The sequence below is a fragment of the Crocodylus porosus genome, unplaced genomic scaffold (genome assembly GCF_001723895.1).
Source record: "Crocodylus porosus isolate Cpor-Errol unplaced genomic scaffold, CroPor_comp1, whole genome shotgun sequence".
Taxonomy (NCBI): domain Eukaryota; kingdom Metazoa; phylum Chordata; order Crocodylia; family Crocodylidae; genus Crocodylus; species Crocodylus porosus.
In genome coordinates this window covers 28,886,200-28,912,743 of record NW_017728943.1, presented here as the reverse complement: position 1 = coordinate 28,912,743, position 26,544 = coordinate 28,886,200, and the positions used below count along the sequence as shown (strand labels likewise).

The following is a 26,544-nucleotide window of genomic DNA, read 5'->3' as shown; positions in this document are numbered from 1 at the left end:
ACACAGAGTGGACTGTCACATCAGTCAGCAGGAGCTTGCTGCTTACAGGCTGCTCTTTTGAGTGACTTTAATGACAGTAAAAAAAATCCAACTATTTAATTGACAGAGGAGATTCCTCTGTGCCCACAGGGTCAATGCTGGGTCACAGTAAACATCCAGGCCACTAACGCAGAGATCTTGGAATTGATGGTTTCCCATCATTACCAATAAGACTGAAACACCAATTTTGCATATATATTCTATGTTGGAAAGTATGCCTGATGGAAGTGGTTCTTTAAAGCCATACAGGCCCAAAGGCTTCTTTTTCTCAGTATGCTATACCACTGACAATTTCTTTACTGCTTACTGTATCCTCATTTGTATTTGCTAGAAAAAGAAAGAACATTGTGGAATTGCTGTACTGGATGTAAGACGATTTTTCATTCCTCAAGACAGTAACAAGTTTACATCTTCGTGCAAAAATGATCAAAATCCCATTAACATTCAGACTGAGCATGGCCCTTTCAATTTCCTCATACTAACCCCCTGAATTGGATAAAGTGATGTAACTTTTATAGAAGTCATGCCAAAAAGTGTGTGTATTTGTGTGCGAAACACAGGGTTTCCTGTGGCTATCTATAAAAGGTTTTAAGCAAATGTATCTTTGTACTAGCTTAGAAATCTAAGTGACTATAGAGAGCATGTCTAAAACATATAATAGAGCATTATACAAATAATGAAACAACACTCATCCCAGTTGTTTGAATGACACACTGATCTTAGAGCCTTCTGGGACTCATACTGTCATTGTGTTATACCTGGTGCATCTACACATACTATTAAAGTGATGTGATAAACTCTGGCAAAATTTGCACTGGAACCAGCTTCTCCTGGGCACAGTGTCTACACATGTGCCTGGGACCATAGCAGCTCGAGCTGGGGCAGAGCAGCCTCAGACTGGCAGCAGGCTCAGGGGTTCAGCTTTGGCTCCTGGTAGCAGCATCACGTAGCAGAGTGGCTGGCTGGGGCATGAGAGTGCTAAAGTGCAGAGCTGTGCAGCAGGCAGGCCCCTCATGCACCAGCCAGCCCATCACTGTCTACATGTGTGTTTTGATGCAGCAAATGACTCTGCCATAAGACAGTACTGTCATCGAAAGTACTATCTTACAGCAGAGTTAATTTACTGTGCCCTAATACTAGTGCATATGGAGATGGTGACAGTGACGGTGTGTATGGCCTTGGTTAGAATGACCATTATTCTGTTGCATGCTGTGAAAATAAGGGACAATGGGTTATTCTCAGGAGCTTCAAAGCCTTCTGCTTCACTGGGCATTATAGACCGATTTATCCAATATGTTATAATGGCCTTTATTGCAGCAGCATCCATTATAGGTAATACTCAGAGAATAATGGAAGATTTGATTCTCACAAACATTATTAGTTTTAAAAGGAGTACTGACTGTACACTCCAAAAATGTTGCCTTGAAAATGTAGCCTTCCTAGCTTTCAAACTAGAAGGACTGTTTTAAAGAGCAAGCATATTAAATAGTGAATTCACTGGATCCTAGACCATATCTTAAGTGTTTGTACTACACTATCACAAAAAGAAACTCTGAACCTGATTGGTGCTGCTGTGATATAAATATTTAATCAATAGGAGAACAATAAGCTGTAATCTCTTCTATATATTAATACATCCTGAAAATACTGAAGTTCAATATCAGCTGTTTACAAAACAATCTATTCTACGTATTTCATGGCATGTGTTTTATTTATGTATTTTAACACCTACTTTATGAAAATAAAGATGTCAAAATGTGGGCTGCCAAGCTCAATACAATTCCCATAAGCCGTGCAACAATCAGATAGAGAAGCTACCACTACACCCAGCATAGTTCAGTTCCACAAAACAGTCTGCAGCCCTGGCTTAGGAAAGCATCCTGATTCAGGACAGCACTTAAACATGAGCCGAAGGCCTGCTTGGGCCCTATGTATGTTGCAAGGCAATATTGTACCAAGGCACCATGCTAGCTGTGTGACTATTTGCCCCTGAACCAGAAGTACTATAGCTGTATTAGTGCGGCACTGGGCAGGGGCCAACAAGGTTGGCGTATGCTGCACTGTACTCTGTAGCATATTATGCTACTGTGCTATACTGGACGCATCTACACATGATGCTATGTCACTGTAGCAACATGCTATGGCGATGTAACATCCATGGGCAAAACCCATGATGTCACAGCTACATCGCTGTAGCAATGCACTCCCCCATTATAGCGTGTTGCTACAGCAACGTAGTGCCTAAAAATAACCACGTGCAGTGCTCACAGCACAGACTGCTCTATCTTTTAGTACTTCCAAAAGGAAGCACTAAATGACAGTGCAGTAACAGTGGTGTCAGAGTGGCATGTGTAGACATGCCCACTGTGTAGTGCATGTTGATACTGCTTCTGGTTCAGATACTTCCTTGGCACACAGACATACCCAATGAAGGACCTTTGCATGTGCTGAAGCTTTCCTGAATGAGAGCTTTTGGTATGTGTAGGTATTGGCAGTAACTTTTTCGTTCCTAGTGCAAAGATTCATAGAACATAGTTCTGTTTAGCCTTTCCCCTACTCAGCCAAAAGTCCTGCTAGAAGGAATAGCTATTTTGCCCAAATAAAGAAGGGCCACGTGCTGAACAGGCTGGTGACTATATGTCCTCCTGTTCTTTAAAATTTGTATCTCAGCCTTCTGAGTACTGTCAAGCAATCACAATATCTTTAACTGAAGGAAAGAAAATCTGTCCCTTCCCCTCCCCTGCAAATAATCTGTGCACCAGATTACAGTAATAACATGACCCAGTGAATCCCTGCATGAAATAGTGCAAATAGATCTTGTGGTTACTGCATAACTACTATCAATACTACAGTAGTGTTGTTGTAGCCCTGATGGCTTAGGGAATGTGCAAGGAAGATTTATTTTATTGGAACACCCATGGCCTGCAGGTGAGGTGGGGGGCAGGTGTGACCCATGGGTGGGGTAGATGGAGCAGGGGTGGGCTGGGGCGCCAGACATGTCCCACGGGTGGTGTAGAGGGGGCAGAGGGGACCCACAGGTGGGGCAGGAGCTAGGCGTGACCTGCGGGGGGGGCAGGTGTGACCCACAAGCGGGGGATGTTGTGGGGGGGGATGTTCCCCCTCAGCAAACCTACACTCTCATCCCTCCCAACCCTTTCCCCACCGGGACTTACTTGCTTGTCTCTGGCAGTGGTGAACACTGACAAAAACAGCTGCACCCAGAGCAACTTGTTGGATGGGGGTTGAGAGTGCTGGCTGGGAGGGGAGCAATGGGTTGCAGGGGGGCAAAAAAAAAACCAGCGAGGGGGAAGGGGGCAGTAAAAAGAGCAGCCCCAGAGTTACAGCCAGTAGCTGGGGTTTTCCAGCCCTGGGGCTGCACAGGGGAAGTGGGCAGAAGTTTCATGTATCAGTTTGACCTAAATTGAATGAGTCTGATACTACGTTGATCCAGGTTTATCTTAATACCAGTTTATGTGTATATGGAACTTCTATACAGTTACAAGTTTAGACTGATTGCCTGCTGGTCACTGAGACCAGGTCTGTAAGTATAAGGTTGGCACCAGGGCATGCTGCATTTAAATCGGGTGGCCATTTTGAACCCAATTTAGCCCTGTTTTGTTACAGATTTGAACAGTTTTCAATCACTTATACCGATTTATATGTCATTTCTGTCCCTTCCCATGTTGTTTAAAACCTGAGGGGCTTATATGTCTGTATGTGGGGAAATGGAGTTCACACTAGTATTTCTAGCTTTCTAAATATCAGTTGAATTGTTTCAAAAGGACTGAGTTCCATTCTACATCTTCAGACATAAATATCCTGAGGACACTTGTGTACAAATAATAATAATAAAACAATATTTGCTCCTTAGCAAACTGGCGTCAATTTAGTACTGCAGTCTCTGGCAAATCAGCCTGATGGTATCTTAATGGTATGCAGAAAGGACAAGATATTCACCATGCTCTTAAAGCATAATTCCACTAGTTTGCTATTGGTTTCCATAAGTGAACCCCAGCACCCACAAAAACAAGTACACGCCTAATTTTGCTGCTCTGAGAGAAGATGAATGAAGCGCTATTTCGAGTAAAAATATTTTTGCGTGCGACAGGTTTGTTTTTTTCTGTGCAAGATATAAAAGTACTAAGACATCATAAGCAGGCAATGAAGACTATGTTAGGGTCCATATGGACAGAAGGCAGGTGATACCCACCAAAAAAATGAAGGAGCTTAAAACATCACTTTAAAAGTCAATATAAAATATAACATCTTATTCATATTACAGTTCAGCCTAGAGGCCAGTGCTGTTTTGTATAAAACATAAAGGAGAGAGACTGTAAGCACTTTGGGGCAGGAACTAAGCATGCATATATGGAAAAACGTTGCTATAACAGTACATGGAGGAACATGAGGAAGCGGCGAAAAAATATTGACCTGAATTAAACACAGAAGTCACAGCAAACAAGCTGTCTATCTGTGATGGACGCTGTTGTAGGCATCTCAGCAGACAGGACTGAGATTAACTCTAAAAGGAGATTGGGTATGATTTTATGCTACCAATGCTAAAGGTTGTGAATTACTAGAAGAGAGGTTCATAAGACTGTGTTAAATGTATTGAGGGGAACTGCAGTAAATTTAGGCTTTTTTGCTACCATTACAGTCAACACAGTTCTGCATCAGACACCATACCTCTCTCTCTGACCCAGCCTCCCCTGTTTGTACCAGTGGCCACATCCTTTGAGATAGGAGTTTGGGGACCCTTACTCATCCAAACGTTTGCAATCACCATTCAAGTTTCCTGTACCCTCAAAGCTTATGGGCTGAACCACTGGTTTGTCATAGTCCAACCTGTTGCTGAACTGTGGGAGACCAGAAAATGGACTGTGAGTCAGGGTCAGTATCTGCCTTCTATTTCTTCTCCTTGCTGAAGACTTTTATCTGCCACAAACTGCTTCCCTTGGCATGCTGCAGATGGAAACACACCATGACTTCACTTGTTTCCCCTCTCACTCCTATTTACCTCTGCAGGAGGAACCCTTTGCAAGACCACTCTCCTTAACCCTTGCAAGAGTGCATGAAATGGGTCACAGCCTGATCCTAAGGCACTGAAGAATAAAAGTCATATGCAAGAAAATATGAGCATCTGCTCAGTGATTAACTGCAATCTTTCACCAGCAGGAAGATATAGTTTGTCACAATAGTTTCCACCTTGCCAACCCCCTGACTACAGGAACCTGTTCTTATTCCAGCAGATGCATGAAGCAAGTTAACACATTCTGATAGGTAGCAGCAGCATAGTAATACAAAAGAAAAGGAAGAAAACTGCACAAAGCAAACAAAAATAACAATTCAATACTCAAAGCAACTTCTTCCTGTCCCCAACGAGAATGAGGAATTCCTGTTTACAACCACATCAACCACAATATATTCCAAACCCCCATCCTCCAGAGTCATACCCCTGCTGTCTAGTGACATACACAGTTAAGCACTTGTGCACTTTGCTAGAACAACCCATCCATAAAGCAAGCAACTTTATTTTATATTTTTAACTTGACTCTCATCCTCCCTTCAGGTCTGCTTGTCTTTCCCCCCATCATCTTCACTTTCTCCCTCAGAATAACTCCTCCCTTTTATCTCAAAATCTTTCCTCTCCTGTCACCGCCATAAATTCACATTTATTGCCTTCAAATACTCCTTACCTGGTTGGTCTCCTAGTTGCCCCTCTCTCCTTCTGCTCCCCATGCCCTGTTGACCTGATGTCCCCTTCTAAACTCTGTTAGTGCCCTTTCCAGTATACTGCTTATGCAATATTAATTCTGCAATGATAGCTCAAATTCTTCCCCCGTCCTTCAAGCCACTGCAGCCTTCAGAGTGCCACTCTCCCTTGCTTTTTGCCAGTGGTCCCTTTCCCGCCCTCCCCTGATGCTTCCAATCTTTGATGCCTTCATACCCTCCTTTCTTCTGCTCACTCAGAGCTCCTTTACTTCTTCAGGGTACGCTCCAGAAGATGAACACGGTTTTAATTCCAACCTGTTGTAGGTGGGGTGGGTCGAGAGTGCTGCAGCTACTGTGAGCAGAGTACAGGAGAAGCTCAGATAACCCAAAGAGCAATACAAGTATCTATCTGAATGGCTCAAATACTCAGGCTGTTGCATGCAGCTCCTGACCACTGCACTGGAGTGGGGCAAACATAGCAATAAATAAAACACGCAAGCAGGCAGAGAGGTGCAGTGTGATTTAAAGAAGCCACTAGATGCTCTCCCAGACTACTGAGAATGTAATGGCTGGTGGAAGCATCTATTATGCAGCCAGCAGATAATATTAGGGCTAAAAAGTGTCAGGGATTTCAGGTATCCAGTGAACCAGCAGGCAGTAAGCTGTTGACCCCCTAGCTCAAGTTCTGACATGTAAAATAAAAACAAACATTAGAGTTACTAGATAAGAAGGGGAACATTTCACTCACTTTCACTATAGTTTCACATTCCATTTCTACTTCTTTGTTTCCTCTACTTCTTGTTCTTCTATGCTCTTTAAAACAAAACCAAGGATCATTTCAATTTTAGGTGATTAACAAATACTCTAAACTGAAATGACATACGTTTGTGCAATACTGTAAAGTCACATCTCTTTTGCCAGAAAAATTACTCCATGCTTCTGGCCCATTAATATTTGACTAGTTGGCTGGAACCTGTTAGGCAGTGAAATCAATCTATTCATCACTACCTGTCACTCCAGATTAATGGAGAACAACATTTCAGCATGCTGCTGCTGTATGGGTGATCCAAGCTTGGGTGAAGCTGAAATTAAGGCACATCCCAGAAAGGGATACTTCCTCCATGAAAGAAGCACATTTTTTCCATGGGAAAAAGAATTACACCTCCACAAGGATAATGCCAATCAGTCGTGCTACCTGTGGTATGAGTTTTGGACACTGCAGTTACATGGCTGCTAATTGTGATCACGCCAGATCTCATACGGGAAACATGACTGGGCGTTATCGATTGTTACATAGAAGATCTTCAAGGACAATCCAGAATGCTTCAGAACGTTGTCAGTGATTTAATAGATGACATTAAGTCAGTCCTGAACCAATGCCTGAACAAAGGGACTTATAGAACATGCTGCGGCTAAAGGTGGGGTTTTTGAGACTTAATGTAAGATGAAGATTCTGATCACCTGCAGCCAAAGAACACTTCTTTCCCATTTTTATTCGATTATTAAGAGAGAGTTGTCTTTTTATTCAAATACTTATTTGGATAATTGTAAAGAGCACCAGCATTTTCATCAGATGAAGAGGTTACTGGGTAACATGAGTGAGGAGTGCAGAGTCTGGTTCTTTTTGCAGGAGCAATTAGCTCATGGCTGTTTTGGGGATACATTAGGTGCCATTAAATTTTAATATCTTCCACATCATGTTTTGATGGTACTCAATATATTCAGAATGGGTTGTGTCCCTGACTGTTTAAACTATTCTGAGTCAGGATCTTAATGGCATCCAGGGTAACATGGGGACACCAAGTCAAAGTTAGCCCTGGACTTGATATTAATTCATTGAAATCAGCTGCATTTGGTCCTAGTTGTTCTCTATCAAGATTGTTATAGAACTCTCTTAAAAATGAAATAGAAATGAATGAGCAGCAGGATGTTAAGAGTTTTCATATTCTAGTCTATACTAATATTAAAGAAGTTTAAAGGTTAAATTCTGTTTCACCTTCAATGCCTAAATGGCATGTGCAAAGTCACATAAAGGCAAAGGTTGGATTCCTATTTCCATCTGTGGTGGAATAGGATTCCCGTCTCTTGAAGCTGGTTCACTGGGCAGCCAAGACTGGAAGATGTATGGAGAAGGAGACTATCCCAGAAGGAGAATGGCTCTGAGGGGGGAGGAGGGTCCCAGGTTCTAAGCTTGGGTCCCTTCTTGTAATAGGGCAGGGGTTTTCAATTGAGCTGTGCAAAGCTTCAGTTGCTGATTCGATCTGGTGGAGATTCAGTCCGATTCAGTGGCTGAATCTCTGAATCCATACTGGATCAGGAGACCCTTCAATTTCTCCGAATCGAATTGGAAGCCTCTGAATTGACTGGGAGAGATTCAGAAAGATTTGATGATCCAGACATAGGCACAACTTTAAAAGTTTTTTCTGCATACCTCAAGATAGTAGGCGGCTCATGAATGCTGAAATGGTGGGTGGGATGAAGTGTCCCACAGGAGCACAGAGGGGTTCGCAGTGCACTCGGGAGCAGACTCAGAAGTTCACCTCAAGTACTTCTGGTGCACTTTCAGGTTTGCCACCAAGCAAGCAGGGGACCCTCCCCCCCCCCTATGGGATGCTCAATCCATCCCAGCATTGCAGCGCTTACAAGCCACACTTGGTACCTTGAAGTATGTAGAAAAAACATTTAAACCTGTGCTATGGCCGAATCGTTGATTCTCCGAATCAGCATCGAATCTTTGGATTCAGCCAAACCAAATCGGGGACAGTGATCTGAATCAACAAATCAAATCACTGTCCCCAATCTGGGCTGAATCCGAATCGAATATGGCCCATTTCGCACACCCCTAGTTTTCAACCTTTTTGCATCTGTGGACTCTTAAAATATTTCAAATGGTGCTGTGGACCCCTGTGAACTGTAAGTGTGGGTATTCATGTATTTTCGATTGATCATAGTAATCTTTCATGGACCCCTTAGATATAGTCTGTGGACACCCGCGGTGCACGGCCCAGAGGCTGAAACCCACTGCAGTAGGGCAATAACTACTCCAGTGCTGTTTATCCATTTTATCCCATTACTACTAAATGCCAGGTGCAATGGGCCAGCTTCAAAAGAGGCATTAGAGCAGTGGTTACAGCACCAAGCTGAGAAGCAAGAGATGCAGATTCAAAGCTCCTTTAGGGTGATGGGGGTCTAGAGCCTGCACCCCTGTTCCCTAAACAAATGCCTTAAATGTTCAACTAAAGGGTGGGAGTGATCATCTCTGTCTATGAACGGCTTTTCTGTGACTAGATTTGAGACTTGCCTGACAGCATGCATGTGCCTGGATGATTCTACACTCACCCTTGGCAGATACATGGCCAGACGGCAGCTGGTTGAGCATATGCAGTCAGGAAATACAGGAAGTATGGAAACCCAAACTACACTTAAGCACTCAAAACTGCGACCATGTGGCTGTGTAAGTGCCACTTAGGTAGGTGAAGGTGAAATAACTTCTTTAGCCCAAAACATCTTGATATCTGCAGTAATACTGAAATTTGTCCTGAAGTGCTTTCTTTCAAAGCATTTTCATACACTGATCTTAAATACTGAGGTAATGGTAAAGAAGCAGAGCAGTGTATTTTGGGCATTATGTGTTCATTGTATCTTTACTTAGATTTGTAAATGGGGAGGAAAAACAGGATAACTAACTTAGAACAATGGGATTTAGTGAAATTAGCACATAGGGGAACTTATGCTCTTCCCTCATACCATACTGCAATGATTGAAAGAAGTCACTTTATTTCTTTGCCCCTTGAACTCTCTATCACCTTGCAAGCGGTGGGCTGCAAAGCTATGACATTAGCAGTGACATAAATGGTGCTAAATTAAAGTTACATGTTGGCTCTAAGTTGGTCAGAAGCTGGGTGCCAAGGATAGTGTATAGCTTGCACCATTTCAACATGCAAAGTGGATCGAAAATATATGCTGTGGGAGCAAAAGGTAAGGGCTGTAGCAGAAACAAAATATAGCAGCAAGATGGGAAAAAGTGAAGTGGAAATGGGAACACTGATTTCTCTTGCACACTTCTGCTGTTATTTTTCCTTACGCCCCTCAGTTTTCTGCCCATTTAGCTTAGAAATTACACTTGTTCTGCACTCCCACTAGGTGACGAATCAGTTGAAGGTTCACTGCTTTAGCACTTGCATTTATTTTATGACAAATTTACATGTGAGGTTAAAGTTACACAACCACTTTGTCACCACAGATTTTGACCCAGTTACCTCTGTGAGAGCTGCACTTGCTAATACCAGATCTGAAATGAGCCCCTACACATTCCTGAAAATGACTTTGGAAAACACTAACTACATTCACTTGTTCAGTTTGTTTAACAACTCTATTGCTCTTTACTGTAAGGGTCTGAGTTGTTTTAGGTTGACTACCTGGAAAGCAAACATTTGCATTTGTGACAATGCACATCTACTTTATGTGCCAGTGGGCCCGTCAACCCGTGCACTTCAATGCGCAATAGCCTATTTTACTGTGCATTAAAGTGTTACATAAAAAACTGCCATTACGCTAACTCAGTAAAATAGGCTACTGCACATTAAACATCACTTAAAAACTACTATGTGCATTTGTTACTGTGCATTAAGGCAGCCTAATGTGCGTTTGTTTAGTACCTCAGATACTAAATGTAATGTGTATTAGGAAGAGTGCCTTAATGCACGTGTAGATGTGCCCAGTGATTCCAATTTTCCTCCCTTGCAGAGATAGATGGAAATTCATTTAGCCCTGTGTTCAGTCAGGAATTTGTGACTGCACATTGTCATCAATATGTGCAAAGTAGGTGTACATTTACAAACATGCAAATCTCACCTACCTGGAGGTGGAAAAATCAGGTCAAAGTGGCTAAACACTTCAGAAAAGCAACTTCCAAAAGGGGCAAGAAAAAATAATCCTTCCTACCACACTTAGGCTTTTCACCTTAATAATTAACAAGTGCTCAAAACACAGTCAATCAAACATAACAGAGATATCTAGATAGCAGCAGTAGCTATTTGATAGCATGAATTCCACAGTGATATAAGGTCACAAGTTCTATAATCCTGTTTATAATTAAGGTGCATATAATTCAAATTTTCCAGTATTTACACAGCTTTCAAAGATATAGTTTGTGCACTGCCACTACTGGTATTCTCTTGATCCAATTAGCATTAGTGTATCAGGCATTACACACACACATATTTACCACAGAGTGCTTGCATATTATGACGTCCCAGTCAGCACACAGGATTATCTTGCAGCATAAGAAAGAAAGAGTCAGGAAGAAATACAAGCATTAAAATGATAACTGAATTTGAAGCTTGTTTGACTTCAGTTAGTAGAAATGTGTTTATGTTACCGTAATTTATATGGATTTTATTTGTAAAAATCAGCAATTCCTCGACTCTAGTAACAAATTGATTTTGGCTGCCTTTGTGCCTCCACATCTGTCATATTAAGGGACATTTTTGGTGAACTAGCTATAGAAAATGACTGCAACAGGCAAAATGTATCTTTCCCAAACCATAATGATGCAGCTGAATAGCTATTAGTCACATTAATGTTAAGTCCTAGAGAGAAGATGCCATGCTGCTTTGGCTAGATTTTAGGAGAACACTAATGATACAGTGAAATGATGATAAATTTATTATCCCTCATTGCCATGTCATACATTTTCAATATGTATATGGAGAATCCCTCTCACTTAAGAAGATTCAGAAGTTATTTGATGCAAATTAAGCACTTAAAATGTGAATGTATGGACCATATTTCATTATGTTGATAGCACGTACTGTTTACTGAAAAAGGAATGTATTTTACGTAGTCATTAGGGGCTAGAATCTCTTCTCACTTACAGTGCTGTAAACAGAGTAATACCACTAGAATAAATCATATATATCCTTATATATAACAGCAGGATCTAGCCCTAAGTACTATAAATATGAAATTTATATCAGCAAACTTTGCTTGAGTTTGCTCATTTCCTTTTCTTCTTTTTTACGATTATCCTTGATGGGCACTTGCAAAATCAAAAGACCACGGGAAATAGAAAAGGAATGATGTTTACTGCAAAGGCTCTCTCACAGCAGTCCACCTTCTGATTCTGTCTGTGCTGTTCCTGACAATTCAGACCTTCCTCCATTGTCAACCAGCTAGGAACCTATTTGTGCAATTGCTAGCCCTGCCTGTTGCTTAGAGGAAGACTTCTATGGTGGCTGTGTGGTCTGTGATAATGTTTCCTTGTCTGAGAGAGAAGGGGAAATTTTCCAAAGCACTCAAGCAAGTTAGGAACAGAATTCTATGAGAATCCCCAAACCCTTGGGCACTTGTTAAGTTCTGCCCCTGCATTCCTTTTTATTTGCAATTCTTTTCGTGCTTGCCCTCAGATGTGTTATAGAATTTACCTTCAAATTTTAGACCAAGGGTGTTAAATGGTGCAGGACTGGTCCATGAGCTGGATGAATGGCAAAGGGCTGACCCTGCAGGTCAGATAAGACCCACAAAACCTCTGTTACACCCCTGCATGTTGAATCCAGTGGCCATGATGGGTGCTTCAGCTGGTCTGCACCAGTTAGAGTGGGTGCCGTGTATGGCACGGTCCAACACCAGCCCGAGCAGCCACTGTGGGCTCTGGGTCCAGCATGCAGGGGGACTGACCCTATGTGTGTGGCATGTGTCCTAGACTGGCTGGGGTGGAAGCTGCACATATGGTGTGTTGATCAACGCGAGACCCCAGGGTATCAATGAGGGCTGAATGATGGGGTTCCATGACTGTATCCAACCCACAGCATTTATCTTTTACACCCATGCATTAGACCAGTGGTCTCCAACCTTTTTAAGTATGAAATCACTTTTTTAATTAAAGTGCAACCCAGGATCTACCGCTCACCACCCTGCCCAGCAGATCAGTCTGTGGGGGAGGGAAGGGGTGGAGGAGGGTCGTGGATTGCACTTTAATTTAAGTGATCTCACTGCCCCCATAGTGAGGGAGGGCATGGGGCAGAGGCAGGAGCAGGGGTGAGTGGGGCACTGGCTTGGCTGGGTGATGGGAGCACTGGAGCCTGGGCAGCTTGTCCAGGCACACAGTGTCTCCCACCACTGCATGCACTCCGGCAGAGGCCTGGGAGACACGTGCCCCCCCGATCTGTGCATGGGACAGAGATGGTTGCTCCTGTGTTTTGTGCCTCCAGCCCCACTGTAGCTGGCTCGGGGGCAGTCCCACACTATGTGTGTCCTACTGGTCCTGGGACAGCTGCATCAGAGCTCAGGGCATGAAGCACAGTGCACAGCAGCAGCTCGGCCCTGTACACAGATGGGGGGGCCTTTGTCAGGGTGCACACAGTGGCGGAAGCCCCCCTCAGGTGCTCCTGGATGAGCCAATCCCAGCACCCAGTCAGGATGGGGCCCGATGCCACATGCATCCCACAACTGGGCTGTTCCTGGGCCAGCTCCCAGGCTCAAGGTGCAAAGCACAGTGTGCAATGGCAGCTGCCTCCACCACACGCATAAATAGGGGGGGGGCATGTGTCCCCAGGCCTCTGTCGGGGTGCACACAGTGGCAGAAGCCCCCTGTGCCCCTGGACAAATGGCCTGGGCTCTGATTCTCTCACCACCCATCCCAGTCAGGGCCTCACTCACGTCAACCCCTGCTCCTGCCTATGCTGCATTCCCCCTCTCACCGCAGGGGCCTTGATCAGGCCCTCTCCCCTTCCCTCCCCCACAGACTGACCTGCTGGACTATGGGGGGAAAGGAGAGTGTGCACATGCGCTCAGCCCCCCCCCAGCCTCAGATACACTTCCAGAGGTTCTGCAGTCGACCAACTGGTTGGTGACCGCTGCTTTAGACAAAACGTTCATTATGCAAATATCTACAAGCATGAAGATAAATCACACAACAGAGGAGGAAAAGATAAATGAGGTGATAGATGGAGTCAAACTCCCACAATAAACTTCATTGGACTCTGCTGGATGGTGCTAAGAGCATAATCTTGCTCACAATAACGTGATCTATATCTTAGTGCAAGCATTGGAGATACCAAACTAGGGACCGCAAACAGGGAAGAATTGGTGGGGAATGTAGTTGTAGATGGCAATTAGTATAGCAGCAACCATGAGTTGATTGAGTTTGGGATTCTGAGGGAAGGAAAGAAGGAGAACAGCAGAGTAAGGACACCAGACTTTAGAAGGGAAGACTTTGACTCACTCAGGGAATTGATGAGCAGGATCCCCTGAGAAGCCAGTCTGAGGGGGAAAGGAGTCCAGTAAAGGTGGCTGAATTTTAAAGAAAGCTTACTCAGGGCTCAGGAAAGAATCATCCTGATGTGCAGGAAGGCTTGCATAAATGGCGGAAGACCAGCTTGGCTTAGCAGGGAACTCTGCAATGAGCTAAAACACAAAAAGGAAGTTTACAAGAAGTGAAGACTTGGGCAAATAATTAGGGAGAAGTATAGGAGTATTGCTCAGGTATGCAGGGATGAAATCAGGAAGGCCAAAGCACAACTTGAGTTGTAGCTAGCAAGGGATGTGAAGGGTAACAAGAAGGGTTTCCACAAGTATGTCAGCAATAAGAGGAAGATCAAGGAAAGTGTGGGTCCCTCACTGAATGGGGGAGGCAACCTAATGAGAGATGATGCAGAAAAGGCTGAAGTGCTCAATGTCTTTTTTACCTCAGTCTTCACAGGCAAGGTCAGCTCCCAGACTACTGCACTGGGCAAAACAATTTGGAGGAGGAGGTGTGCAGCCAACAGTGGTGAAAGAACAGGTTAGAGACTGTTTAGAAAAGCTGGATGTGTAGAAGTCCATGGGGCTGGAGACGATGCACCCAACGGTACTGAAGGGGTAACTGTAAAACCACTAGCTATTATCTTTGAAAACTCATGGTGCTCGTGAGAGGTCCCAGATGACTGGAAATGGGCAAATATAATGCCCATCTTTAAGAAAGGGAATACAGAGGATCTGGGGAACTATGGACCAGTCAGCCTTACCTCAGTTCCCAGAAAAATTGTGGAGCAGGAAATAACCCAGTTCTAAGCACTTGGAGAAGAAGAAGTTGATTAGAAACAGTCAACATAGATTCATCAAGGGCAAGTCATGCCTGACTGACCTGATTGCCTTCTGTGATGAGATGACTGAATCCGTCAATACAGGGAGAGTGGTAGAGATGGTATACCTTGACTTCAGCAACACTTTCAATGTGCTCTCCCACAGCACTTTTGCAAGCAAGATGAGGAACTGTATGAATGGATTATAAAGTGGATAGAAAACTGGCTGGATTATCAGGCTCGAATCAATTGTTTGATGTCTAGTTGGCAGCGTGTATCATGTAAAGGACCTCAGTGTCAGTCCAGGGGCTGGCTTTGTTCAATATCTTCATCAGTGATCTGCAAGATGAGATGGAGTGTACCCTCATCAAGTTTACAGAAGACACTAAGCTGGGGGGAGAAGTAGATATGCTGGAATGTAGGGCTAGGATTCAGCAAGACCTTGATAAATTGGAAGATTGGACGCAAAAAAATCTCATTAGGTTCAATAAGGACAAATGCAAAGTCCTGAACTTAGGACAGAACAATCCCATGCACCACTCCAGGCTGCAGACTAACTGGGTAAGCAACAGCTCTGCAGAAAAGGACCTGCAGGTTACGATGGACAATAAGCTGAACCTGAGCCAACAGTTTGCCCTTGCTACCAAGAAGGCTAAATGGCATACTGGGCTGTATTAGTAGGAGTGTTGCCAGCAGATCAAGGGAAGTGATTATTCTCCTCTATTTGGTATGGGTGAGGCCACATCTGGAGTACTGTGCCCAGTTTTTGACCCCCCACTACAGAAAGAATGTGGACAAATTGGAGAGAGTCTAGCAGAGGGCAGTGAAAATGGTGAGGGGGCTGGGGCACATGACTTATGATGAGAGGCTAAGGGAACTGCGCTTATTTATTCTGGAGAAGAGAAGAGTGAGGGGGGATTTAATAGCAGCCTTCAACTACCTGAAGGGTGGTTGCAAAGAGGATGAAGCTAAACTGTTCTTAGTAGTGGCAGATGACAGAACAAGGAACAATGGTTTCAAGTTGCGGTGGGGGACGTTTAGGTTAGAAATTTATAAAAAATCTCTCACTAGAAGGGTAGCAGGAGCACTGGAACAGGTTACCCAGGGAGGCTGTAGAATCTCCATCCTTGCAGGTTTTTAAGACCTGGCTAGACCTGGTCTTAAAAAGGGTTTTGAAGCTCTGGGTAGGTTTTTAAGCCTTGGATGGGATGATCTAGTTGGGGCTGGTTCTGCTTTGAGCAGGGGGTTGGACTAGATGATCTGCTAAGGTCCCTTCTAGCCCTAATTTTCCATGACTTTGTGATTCTGTCTTAAGAGTTCTAACTCTGCCTACAATACTGAGAAATTGCATAAACCAAAACAGCAAATACAGATTTGTTATCAAACTTTGAAGCCTTCAGATCTCTCAGTCTCCACAGCATTAATGCATATTTGTTGACATCTCTGAGACAGATTAATTCCTAGCAAAGTTATGACAAAGACAGAGGACTTGTAGTTTTCTTTTTCATTTGATGACCTATGACAGAGTAACAGATTTCATAAGCATTTCACAGAAGATATCTTCAATCAAGGAAGATGGAAATGTAGGAGACTAAGAGTTCTCATTTTACTCATGCAGTTTAAATCAGGACTAACTGCTAAAGTCAATGCAATTACATTGGTTCCAAACAAATAGAAAGGAAATTGTTTAACCCAGGGGTGTCAAACTTGTTGGGCATCATGGGCTCAATTAAGACTGCAGAGCTTCCTGCAGGATGGACAATCTGTGAGCAGTATAACATTAGTCCCCATGATTGCCAGAACAGCTATTTTGGCATGGCTCTAGCCACCAGGGAGTTAATGCAGCTGTTGCTTGGCCCCCTTTTCCTGATTTTAGTTGCTAGGGTTGGCTAAGAATCCTGATTTTGCCAGAGGAATTACACCTGTGCAGCTTGACTGAAGGCAAAACTTTGCTGCCTCTTATTTCTATTTCTGGATGAAACCCACTTTTTTTTCAGGTTGTCTTGATTATTTTACTCATACCATTTTTTCAAATTAACTTATGGTTACTAATATTAGGTAGTAATTCCAGACAGGACAAGAGGCAAGGGTGGAACATGAGCTTCTTAGCATCAAAGGTCCTTCTGAACACCTTCTATGCAACTTATTTTTTTTAAAGTAGAATTGAATTAGTATAGGTAGACACACACACACCACACACACAGAGTAGTTTTATCTGTCTTTATACATAATTAAACCTCTTAGCTAGACTGACAGAGTGTATTTATTTTGATAAATAAATTAACATAACATAATATGAAAGTTGAATTCATAAAATCCATTTTAGAATTTTTTTACACATCCATAGATACATATAGCCCACAGAATCCTTGTTCAGGTGCTCAAGTATGAACGGTCAATATATTGCTGTACTGAGATCAATTAGACTCCATGAAAGTGTCATGGTTGCCTGCTAAGACTCCCAATAACCTATTCATTTAGGTCTTGATCTTGTTCTAATGAAGTTAATTTGATTTTTCTTTTTGCTGCTAATTACAATCAGTGTAGTTTTCAAACCTCACTGAATGACTAATTTTGGTAAAAGATTCATTTGATGATGTGCAGTTTGTAGACAATACATGTGGGTCAACTGATTACCAAATTTTAAAAAGATTCATCATACTTAAAAAAAATAAAAACAGGTAGGCAAATCAACTTTATTACCACGAGCGAACAGCAGTAGTTTTTTATGATTGTATTTTTCGGGATAAATCAAAACAATGTAAAAGAATAACTTTTTGCACATTCAAATCCTGTCAATTAAATGACAGGACAAGAAAAAGAATCAAAGAAAGAAGAAAGTTTAAACTTCAATAGGAGTGGGAGAAGCAGAAATAAGTATGTCTATTTTAATTTGATTTAAGTACATTGAAGCTATTTGTAAAAGTCTTCAGAAACTGATCCAATCAATTTGAACAGTTATAAAACTGGAAAATATTACCTGTTTTTAACTGACATTTGGGTGGATTATTCATTGTTTTATTTTATTTTCAGTCGCAATTGACATGGCACTAAACTGACTGAAAAGAGTCCTGAGTTTGTTCATGAAGCTATAAGGTGGAATGATCTGATACATTCTGGAAATAATGGGTGCCATTCTTCCTGCCATTCAATGTAAATCTTTCTACTGATCCACGATCCCTTCATCTCTCAGACAGAAAGGTTCTTGTCTGAGATCTAAGGCTCTTATGACTGCTTCTACTAAGTTTATCTTCATCAGCTGCTTTTTCTAAACCAGGTTTCACAGCAGAAGGAGTGAACACATCTGACAAAAGAACTGAATGCACACCTTCATTGTTAAGCATATTTTTCTTTTTCCAGACATAATTTATATTGATTAGAAATGTGATTAGGCTTTTGTAATTCTGCTTTTGATATGAAGTACAGCTGAATCATTCTTATTACAGTCTGAGGCTGCAATATTATAAAGACTTATACAAATGAATGTGTTTATTATCGAGCAAAATGAGCACATCGTGCTTGCAGTTGGGCATGCTCATGCTGAGGCTGACGTCTGACACAGTGTTTCAGGCGACCTCACTTTTCTTTCGGTCCAACTTTGAATTACTTGAAAGTGGAAGAGTGCAGTAGAAGTTTTCAATGAAAATTGCCCATTTTCCTAATGAGCTAAATGTATCTATTTATTTACTGAGTTTTTAAACATGGTATTTGGCATGCACTGGTTTCTCGCTCTTTGAACGCTTTAAAAAAACAACCACCAAACAACCAAATAAAGCCCTTTGGGCTAGGGACAGACATGACAAACTAGTTTAAGTGATCAGAAACTGGCTTAAGCCTGTAACAGAACAGATGTTCAGTGCACTCAAACCAATATAAAAATGGCTGAAACCGGTTTGGTCAAGTGTAGTATCAGACTTAACTGATTCAGCTCAAACCGGTTTATACAGTATCTGTCCCAGATCCCTGGCTGATTTAAATTAAATCGGACTCCTCCATCCCAGCATGTTCTCTGGGCTGGGCTGGGTGGGGCTGGGCGGGGCTCTATTTTCTACAGCAGGGCTGAATCCTCCCCTCTGCTGCCTGGTTGCAGCTCCCACAGTCTCTGCAGGCATCTGCCTGGATTCTTCTCCCCACCTGACTCATCCGCACTCTCTGCTAAGCAGGCATTCCCCCATCCCTCACAGACACCTCTCAGCATTAACTAGCAGACCACATACTGGCTACCTCTGAGCTGTGGCACATGGGACAAAGGCAGAATCAACATATAGCTGGTAATGTCCCTCTGCTGTTTTCTTAATAAGCTGATAAACACTGAGTTAGGGGTGATAAACGCTGGTCAGGAGGGCAGGGAACCCCTCCCTAATCAGAGGTCCTGCCAGGGCCTGGTCACACACCCCCTTAGCTCAGCCTTGTGGAAGGGGAGGGAGGGCTCCTCTAGCACCTCCCAGCTTCTGCGCTGAGCTACTGCAGGCATGTGCCTGTATTTCCGGGATATCTATCTGGTCGCTGATTTAGCCTAGCCAAATTAGACTAACCTGCAAAGATTGAATCTTCAGCCTCAGGTTGTTTGAATGTCTGTCCCTAGCTTTGAAGAAAGCATAGTGAACATTTCTGCACTGGGACAGAGATGCCTCATAATCTGCAAGAGGCAGAGTAGGGTAAACATGAGCCTGAGATGCACACAGCTCTCAAACTGCCTTCACCAACCACTGCCCCTGGTAATGCTTTCCATTAAAACATTAAGTATGTGTTCACAAATATTATCTTTGTTTTACAGAAATGAAAATAAATGAACTCAGAGAAGAACAGACATGCTTATGGTCACAGACCAAATTCTTGAGGAAGGCAGGTAAGCTTTAGAAGAGCTGCATTACAGGCTACATACTCCATGCAAGAAATGTATTACCCAGCAGTCCAATGATCTGGGCTGTGACACTATTTTGCTCTGATTTTCAGCAAGTCTTATCCCCTCTGCCAGCCTCAGTTTCCCTATCTGTAACACAGGCTCTGTAACTGGTTTAATTTTTATATTGCTTTATAAAACTTATAAGTAAAAGGTATCCATATACAACTGCACAAGACAAATTATGTAACTCAGGCCTTTATAAATCTTGGCTTTGTGTTTAATACCCCAGATCATGTAGCTCTGTTTTTGTAGGAGGAGACAGGGGAGAGAAGAAGGAAGAGTGGCTGTTTCTTCTGACAGAATGTTTAAAAAATAACACTGAAATTTTACACACAAGAGTCTTTAGGGAGTTTTTGAATGCCTTACTAAGCAAAATCTTAACTCCCCTGAAATTCAATTAACCATCAACATTTGATCGCTGTGAAATCACACAGCTCAAATTAAAAGAAAACCTTACATGCAAGGAAGTTTTCAGTAAATCATCATTAGTTATTTATATTTTGCAAGATTTAATGTATAAACCAATTATGATTTCCAAGGTGCCACATAGGGAAAGTCTCATCTCTCTCTACTCTATATTAAGCTAATTGCTTCATTTCTAAGAACACATTTTCAGCTGCATTATCAGCTGAACCAAAAGGTAGCCTCATACAGATAATATATTGAATAATATATTCTGTTAAGTGCAAAATGACTTAATATCAATTTGTAGAAAAGAAAATCCTGCTGATTTTGAACTAATTCAGTACAATAGTACATGTTTAAGATCAATTCACAATGAACAATTTTCTATTTACTGTCAATTTAGAATCTTGGATTTCCTGCTCCAAACAACATTTCATTCTAAATCAGTAGAGCAAGTTATAAAAATAGTTTCAATTAAATCAGCTAGTAGTATATAATTGTACATTTACAGTCTAGTTTCGCAGTTTGTAGAAACAGGAAATCTATACAATGTAATGGACAAACAGGGAAAACATCCAACCCACTTCTTAAAGTTACAGAATGACACAGATGTGATTTTACCTCCAGGCTGAAGAAGGTCATATTTCTTGTTAGCCTGGAACATGTGGTGCATCATGTTTGAACACCATTCTGCATGGCTACTCAACCTCCAATCCATCCCTACTTTGTATAGATTAATACACTGGTTATGGTACTGACAAGATATCTGTAGATTGAGAAGTGGCATTGTTGTTTGGCCCTCTCTTCCCATACTTTGTCTTCAGTTTCAAACAATAATCCCTTAACTCAAATGTGTCCATTCTTTCTTTTTGGTATTGTATATAAATAGGATCAAGAGGTAATGGAAAAGCAACCAGGAAGAACCCCAATATGAGTGGTAGTAAAGAAAAAAAAATGGCCTAGTGCTTTGAATGAGCTGAGTTTGAGCATTCATGCTTATGAGATGTACATCTCAATTTAAGCTCTATGTCTTAGGTAACCTTCAGGAAAGCAGTACCAATTAGAGCTACAAAAGGGCTCTTTTGTAGCATTAATCTTCCAAAGGTGGCATTAGGGCTGTACAGTCCCAATCATGCTAACTCCTTCCACTGTGTCTCAGCCCTAAAGGAAAACCTCTTAGAAACCCCTGTTTTTGATTGTTGGAAGGCAGAGTGCATAGGCAGGAGCAATATCTAAGTTAACTACTTTCATACATGAAGATTTTTTTTTCCTTTTCCAAGAATTTTGCACTTCATATTCCCACAACTGGAGGCAATGCACTATGCAAGAACGGATAAGCTAAGGAGATCTAGTCAATCCCAGTGTTGTCCTGTCAAAGAAGTCTGAGTCCCAGCTGAACAGGCAAAACGGTAAGGATGTACAAGTGCCCCAGTAGAACCGTGGGTAGTAGCTCTAGACATTTCTAAAATACAAAGATGCATTTTCCAAGCTTTTGGTACTCTAAGTAGTGTTCACAAATTTTATCTCTGAGGGAGGAAAAAGCCTCGGTTTATATGGAACCCTGCCTAACTCTGATAAAAGACAACTTGTGGTTAGATATTATGGTAGACCTACCTCAATTTGTCTATTGGCATAGGCATGAGTATGGGTATGTGTAGACTCAGTAATACTTCATGATATGGACAGAAAAGTTCTCTAATATCTGTAGCCAACCACATAAGTATTTACAAAAACAATGGGAACACAAAGCCCTTTTATAATGTAGGCTCCAACTGGTTAGTGTTGTGAACGAGCGCTTGGGCAGCTTTAATGAACAGTGCTACCTAGAAGTGCTCAAAGACCTGTAGGTATTTAGCCCATAAGTAGCAAGAGTCAGAAGAAAATTTGAACCAAAAGTATCCAAACAGGGAAAAGATGAGTCAGGCTCTAAACTCCTAACTGGAATCAATGGCAGCTATCAGTATTACATGCTTCCAAAAGTCAGCCTATTCTCCTTTGGAAGTATAGATAGATGTCATCACTGAACTCTAAGCACCTTAAAATGCTGGCGCTGGCTTTCATAAGGACAAAATACTCCATGTTCTACAAAATGAGACCTGTGTCTTGCCACCAGTTTAGTAATCAGATTTTAGAAAATGTCCCAATTCTTTACCTTGACACACTGCAAAATACTTTGTCACACTGCTTTTACAAAAAGGGCCTGGGGCAGTTTGGAACATCATCTCTTGTGAGGTCTACTACCTCCATTTGGTGCACTAACTGTTTGACTAATTGTTGCACTCCCTGTTTCACTGAAGGAGGGGACACATGATTCGTGCAAAGCCATTATGTCTCTGTGCATGAGGTTAGCACAGGCCTTTGAAATAATATTGCTCCATCTCAGCAGCAATAGCTGCCATGCTCCACTGCACTGCCCTAAGGCAAAGATTTTCACCTATCTTGGATGCAATGATCATTATGTCACTAATATGTCTTTTTATTTATCTCATTTTAAATCCAAGGACAAAGCTCATCCACTCCTCCCCTTTCCAAAAGCTATTTGAAAAAGCCACATTGCTCTTTCCAGAATAGGTGCCAGCATCTTACTCATTTATGCTGGCTTTCTTGGGATAAAGATTTAGTTTAAAAATTTAGTCTATCGCACTCTCTCATTTACTCATCTCTTTGTATTTCAAAATGGGTGCTGACAATAGGTCGTGGGTGTTTTAATCTAATAAAAGAGTACATATTGAGTAAGTAAAACCATATATAAATAATAAGTAAGGTTAATGATTATGCAGAATATAATCATGTTCTGCAGTGAAGTAAATAAGAACTGGTTTGTGTTTTCTGGCACAAGATAAATACCAAAAAATTCCACCAGTGATTGTTAGGGTGACAATATTTGGATCTTGGGGAGCACTGGATTTGCAGCTGAAACAAGGCTTTAATCTGTGGCCCAGCAAAAGCTGCTAACCACAAGGAAGAATGATGTATTAAAAAAAACATTGCAAACACTTAGGCAAGCAGTTTTCTAACAAGGTCATAGTGTTGTAAAGTATAGAGCTCAATGCGTAAGAAGAACAAGATTCAGCCCACTAGCTGTCATCAGGAGATAAAGCAGAAGTAAGACCTTGGAGGTGAAGAAAGAGTCAGCAAGAAACCAGAAAGAACCAGCAAGTGACCAGAGGACAAGGAGGCCCAAGTCTTCAGCATGCGCTCTTAGCAGAGGCATGTAAATGAATGAAATGCATAGGCAATTCCATGCTAATGAAGTAAACAGTAAACAGAGGCGAAGCTTGAGATAGGAGGAGATATGGGTGGAACAAAGGAGGAGTGAGGGTGGAGTGAATGTTAATAAGCGTGAACCAAGGTGTATAAAATGTGAAAAAAACTACTGCTCACAGCGGCTCCCCATGTTCACAGGCTGTGTGCCTGTGAGGGAGCTAGTCCAAAGCTGTCTCCATTCTGAATAAAGCTGTTGCAAGCAATGTGTGCTGGTGTTTGCTCCCTGCTTGCTCTGGCTAATGAGTAACAGGATCCATGAACGACTGGATTGTTGTCTCCCTAGTCATTGGGCGCCGCATGGAGTCAGGGTCTAACAGTGATTTTGTAAGACATCCAGCTAAGCAAAATGAGACAGAAGGTGTCTTTGTCTTAGCACAACATGCATTGGCTCTCTCACAGTTTGCAAGCTCTTGAGATGATAGTAAGATTTTGGGCCAGTTAAGGTCACTCTGCACCCAATGAGACCAGACAGAGACTTTTGGATGAATCCTCAAGCATCAGAGTAGCAGCCTCATAGGGCATGTGTAGGGGAAACAGGGGCCCTAAATCGAAGTGGTGGGTTTTTAAAAACACCACTTCAAGTTAGGGCCAATTAAATCCCCATGTTGTGCACATTTACCTGCCTCTCTGGCACCAGAGAGGGGAGGGCAAGCTGCCGGTGGACCGAATGGCTTCTGGGCTGCAAAGGCAGCTGGTACTTCCCTCCGTGGCACCGCACCCCACCCTCAGGTGGCACTTGCTCACAGGCTCCTGGCTCGGGTGGTCCCGGGGGGGTACTGCAGCCATGGAGGGAAGCACTGGGGCCCTGAGCAGCTCAGGCAGGCAGGTCTAAGGAGTTTTAGTTTGCTGCATCCCAAGTCATTTAAGGTGCATTACATCACTGAATTTGCTGCAGAGGCTGTAATTAATACACAATATGCTGCTGAGGCATGTAAACACCAACACCATTAAAGTGGTGCAAAAGCATTTAGCCTGCTTTAAAGTGTCATGCACACATGCCCCTAGTTTCGTCTACACACAGCCATAGGTGTATGTTTGTGTAATCTCATACTTCACGTATCCTCAGCTGGCTGAACAGCTCTATTAAAGCTATTACTACCTAGCTATATAAGTTAGAGCAATTTTCAGGCTGCTCTAAATTGCACGAGAGGCAAGTCACCTTCCACTCATGTAAAAGACTGGGGAAATACAGAGGTGATGAAGAGACATGTTATTAATGGTACAAATACAAACAAATCTTAGCAATAGTGTTTATTTCACTTGCACATCTTCAATAATGAGTGCAATTAAATTAAATGGAATAAGAAAAAAATAAAAATGTCAACTCATATTAGGGGGTTTATTTGTGCAAGTGGATCATCTCATGTGCTGAGAGCTTAAAATAGTGTGCATCATTCATCACTACCTTGTTTTTCAATGATAACTTATTTATTTAAAGTGGTGCCGAGGGAAAAACCTAATTTGGAAGGACATTTTCCAATTTAACTTTCTTAATTAAAAGTGAAAGTTAAACCCAACTGAATTGTAAATAGTATTATTTAAAACCACAAATGTCATAGCTTCTGGAAAGGGTCTAGAACAGAGGCAGAGAAACACTGCCAAATCTTATCCCCTTCACTCATTCCCCTCCTCCCTACAGCCCCAAAGCATTTAGGATTGTTTCCTTGAGTTCTCCACAGCTGATTTCTTTTTGCCATGTGCGGTTATCTTAGTGTCTTTTTCAGAACTATGCGGTCTGTGCAATATTTCCTTCACAAGTGACTGAGGAACAGCTTCTCCTTCTGACTTCAGAACAGAACAAGACGATGTGCTAAATTGCAAGCATGTGCGTAAATCCCATTGATTTAACTGAGATTTAAGTACGTATGTAAAATTAAGAAGATGGATACCTTCTTGAATGGGGGTGTAGGAGGGCAGTGCAGTGAGCCTGCTAGGCCTCTGCGAAGTGGCTAGTATTCACTACAGATTTGGATTTGGCCGATTCGGGGGACAGTTATTCAATTCAGTGATTCGAATCACTGTCTTGATTTGATTTGGCTGAATCTTCGAATTAGCCAGGCCCATCTCCTGCCTGCTTTCCCCAGCCTGGCAATGATTGCCACGCCCACCCCAGCTCCTAGGGACTTGGGGGGAAAAAAAGCCATGACTCAGCAGATGCTGTTGTGTGGGAGTATGATTCCCACTGCCCCCCACTGCATGGGAAACCCCCAAGTATTGCCCATCCCAGCCCCCACCCCCCTCACATAGCTGCCTTGCCCACCACAGCTCTGGCCCTTCAAGAAAAAAAAAAAAATGAGAAAACCCCCTAGACTCACTATTTCTGCCTCCTGCTGCCCCACATGATGTGCAAGGCTCTGCAAGAGCCCCCCCGAATCTCCAAGCAGGAGCTTGGCTGCAGGGGTGGTGAGTCCTGGGGCTTTTCTCGGCTTATTTTTTTCTTAAAGGGTCAGAGCTGGCCCAGGTGGGGCACCCATGTTGGGGGAGTGGGAGGGCGGTGGGTTGGTGGGGCTCATGGCAGGGCCCCCCATGCAGTGTGGGGGGCAGCAGGGATCATGCCCACCCCTCCCCCACCACCTGGCAGCACCTGGTGAGTGGGGTTTTTTCTTTTAAAGCATCAGGAGCTGGGGTGGGCAGGGCAGCCATGGGGGGCCTGGGGGAGCAGGCAGGGGTCCCCTCCCCCACCCCCTACTTACCAGCTCCAAGTCTGGCCATAGCTCCCTGCTGCAGCAGGTGGGGACTGTCCGAAACACTGAAGCTCTCTGAATCCTTTCCAAAGTTTCAGAGAGCTTCAAATCAATTTGAACCTTTTATTTGGTCCTCTGATTAGATTCAGATTTGGAGATTTGGTCACTAAATCAGGCTGAATCTCCTCCGAATTGAATCACCACCCAAAGCTTCACACAGCCGTAGTGCTGTTATTTTCCAGGCTCAAGCATCCTGAGAGGGCACTTGCAAATGGCAAAAAAGGCTAATGAGAGACTTGCCTAACCAGAAGAGGAGCTCTATAATCCCAGAGCCTGAATCGGTGAGAAGCTCCTGGTTGCAGGGCTCCTGAAGGAATCTCGATTTATCTAAACCAGTGGTTCCAGGTCTTTTTAGGCCGTGAACCAGAAGTGACTGCGGACCAGCATACTGCACATCGAAAGTGATCAG

At 42.8% G+C, this 26,544-nt stretch overlaps 1 protein-coding gene across 4 annotated transcripts in view; it reads right to left on the bottom strand.

Annotated features, from left to right (window-relative positions):
• PLCB1 (phospholipase C beta 1) overlaps positions 1-26,544 on the bottom strand; it is a 740,315-nt gene that overhangs the window by 37,583 nt on the left and 676,188 nt on the right. Inside the window, exons 32-33 of one of the 4 annotated variants that reach the window (XM_019549091.1) lie at positions 10,979-11,026; positions 6,500-6,564 (exon numbers count right to left, since the gene is read on the bottom strand). The exons of 2 other annotated variants lie outside the window; for them this stretch is intronic. In XM_019549091.1, the coding sequence (XP_019404636.1) occupies positions 6,526-6,564; positions 10,979-11,026 (87 nt within the window). In that variant the 3' untranslated portion in view covers positions 6,500-6,525. The remainder of the gene's footprint in view (positions 1-6,499; positions 6,565-10,978; positions 11,027-26,544) is intronic. One more of the 4 variants, XM_019549092.1, reaches the window with a different exon arrangement.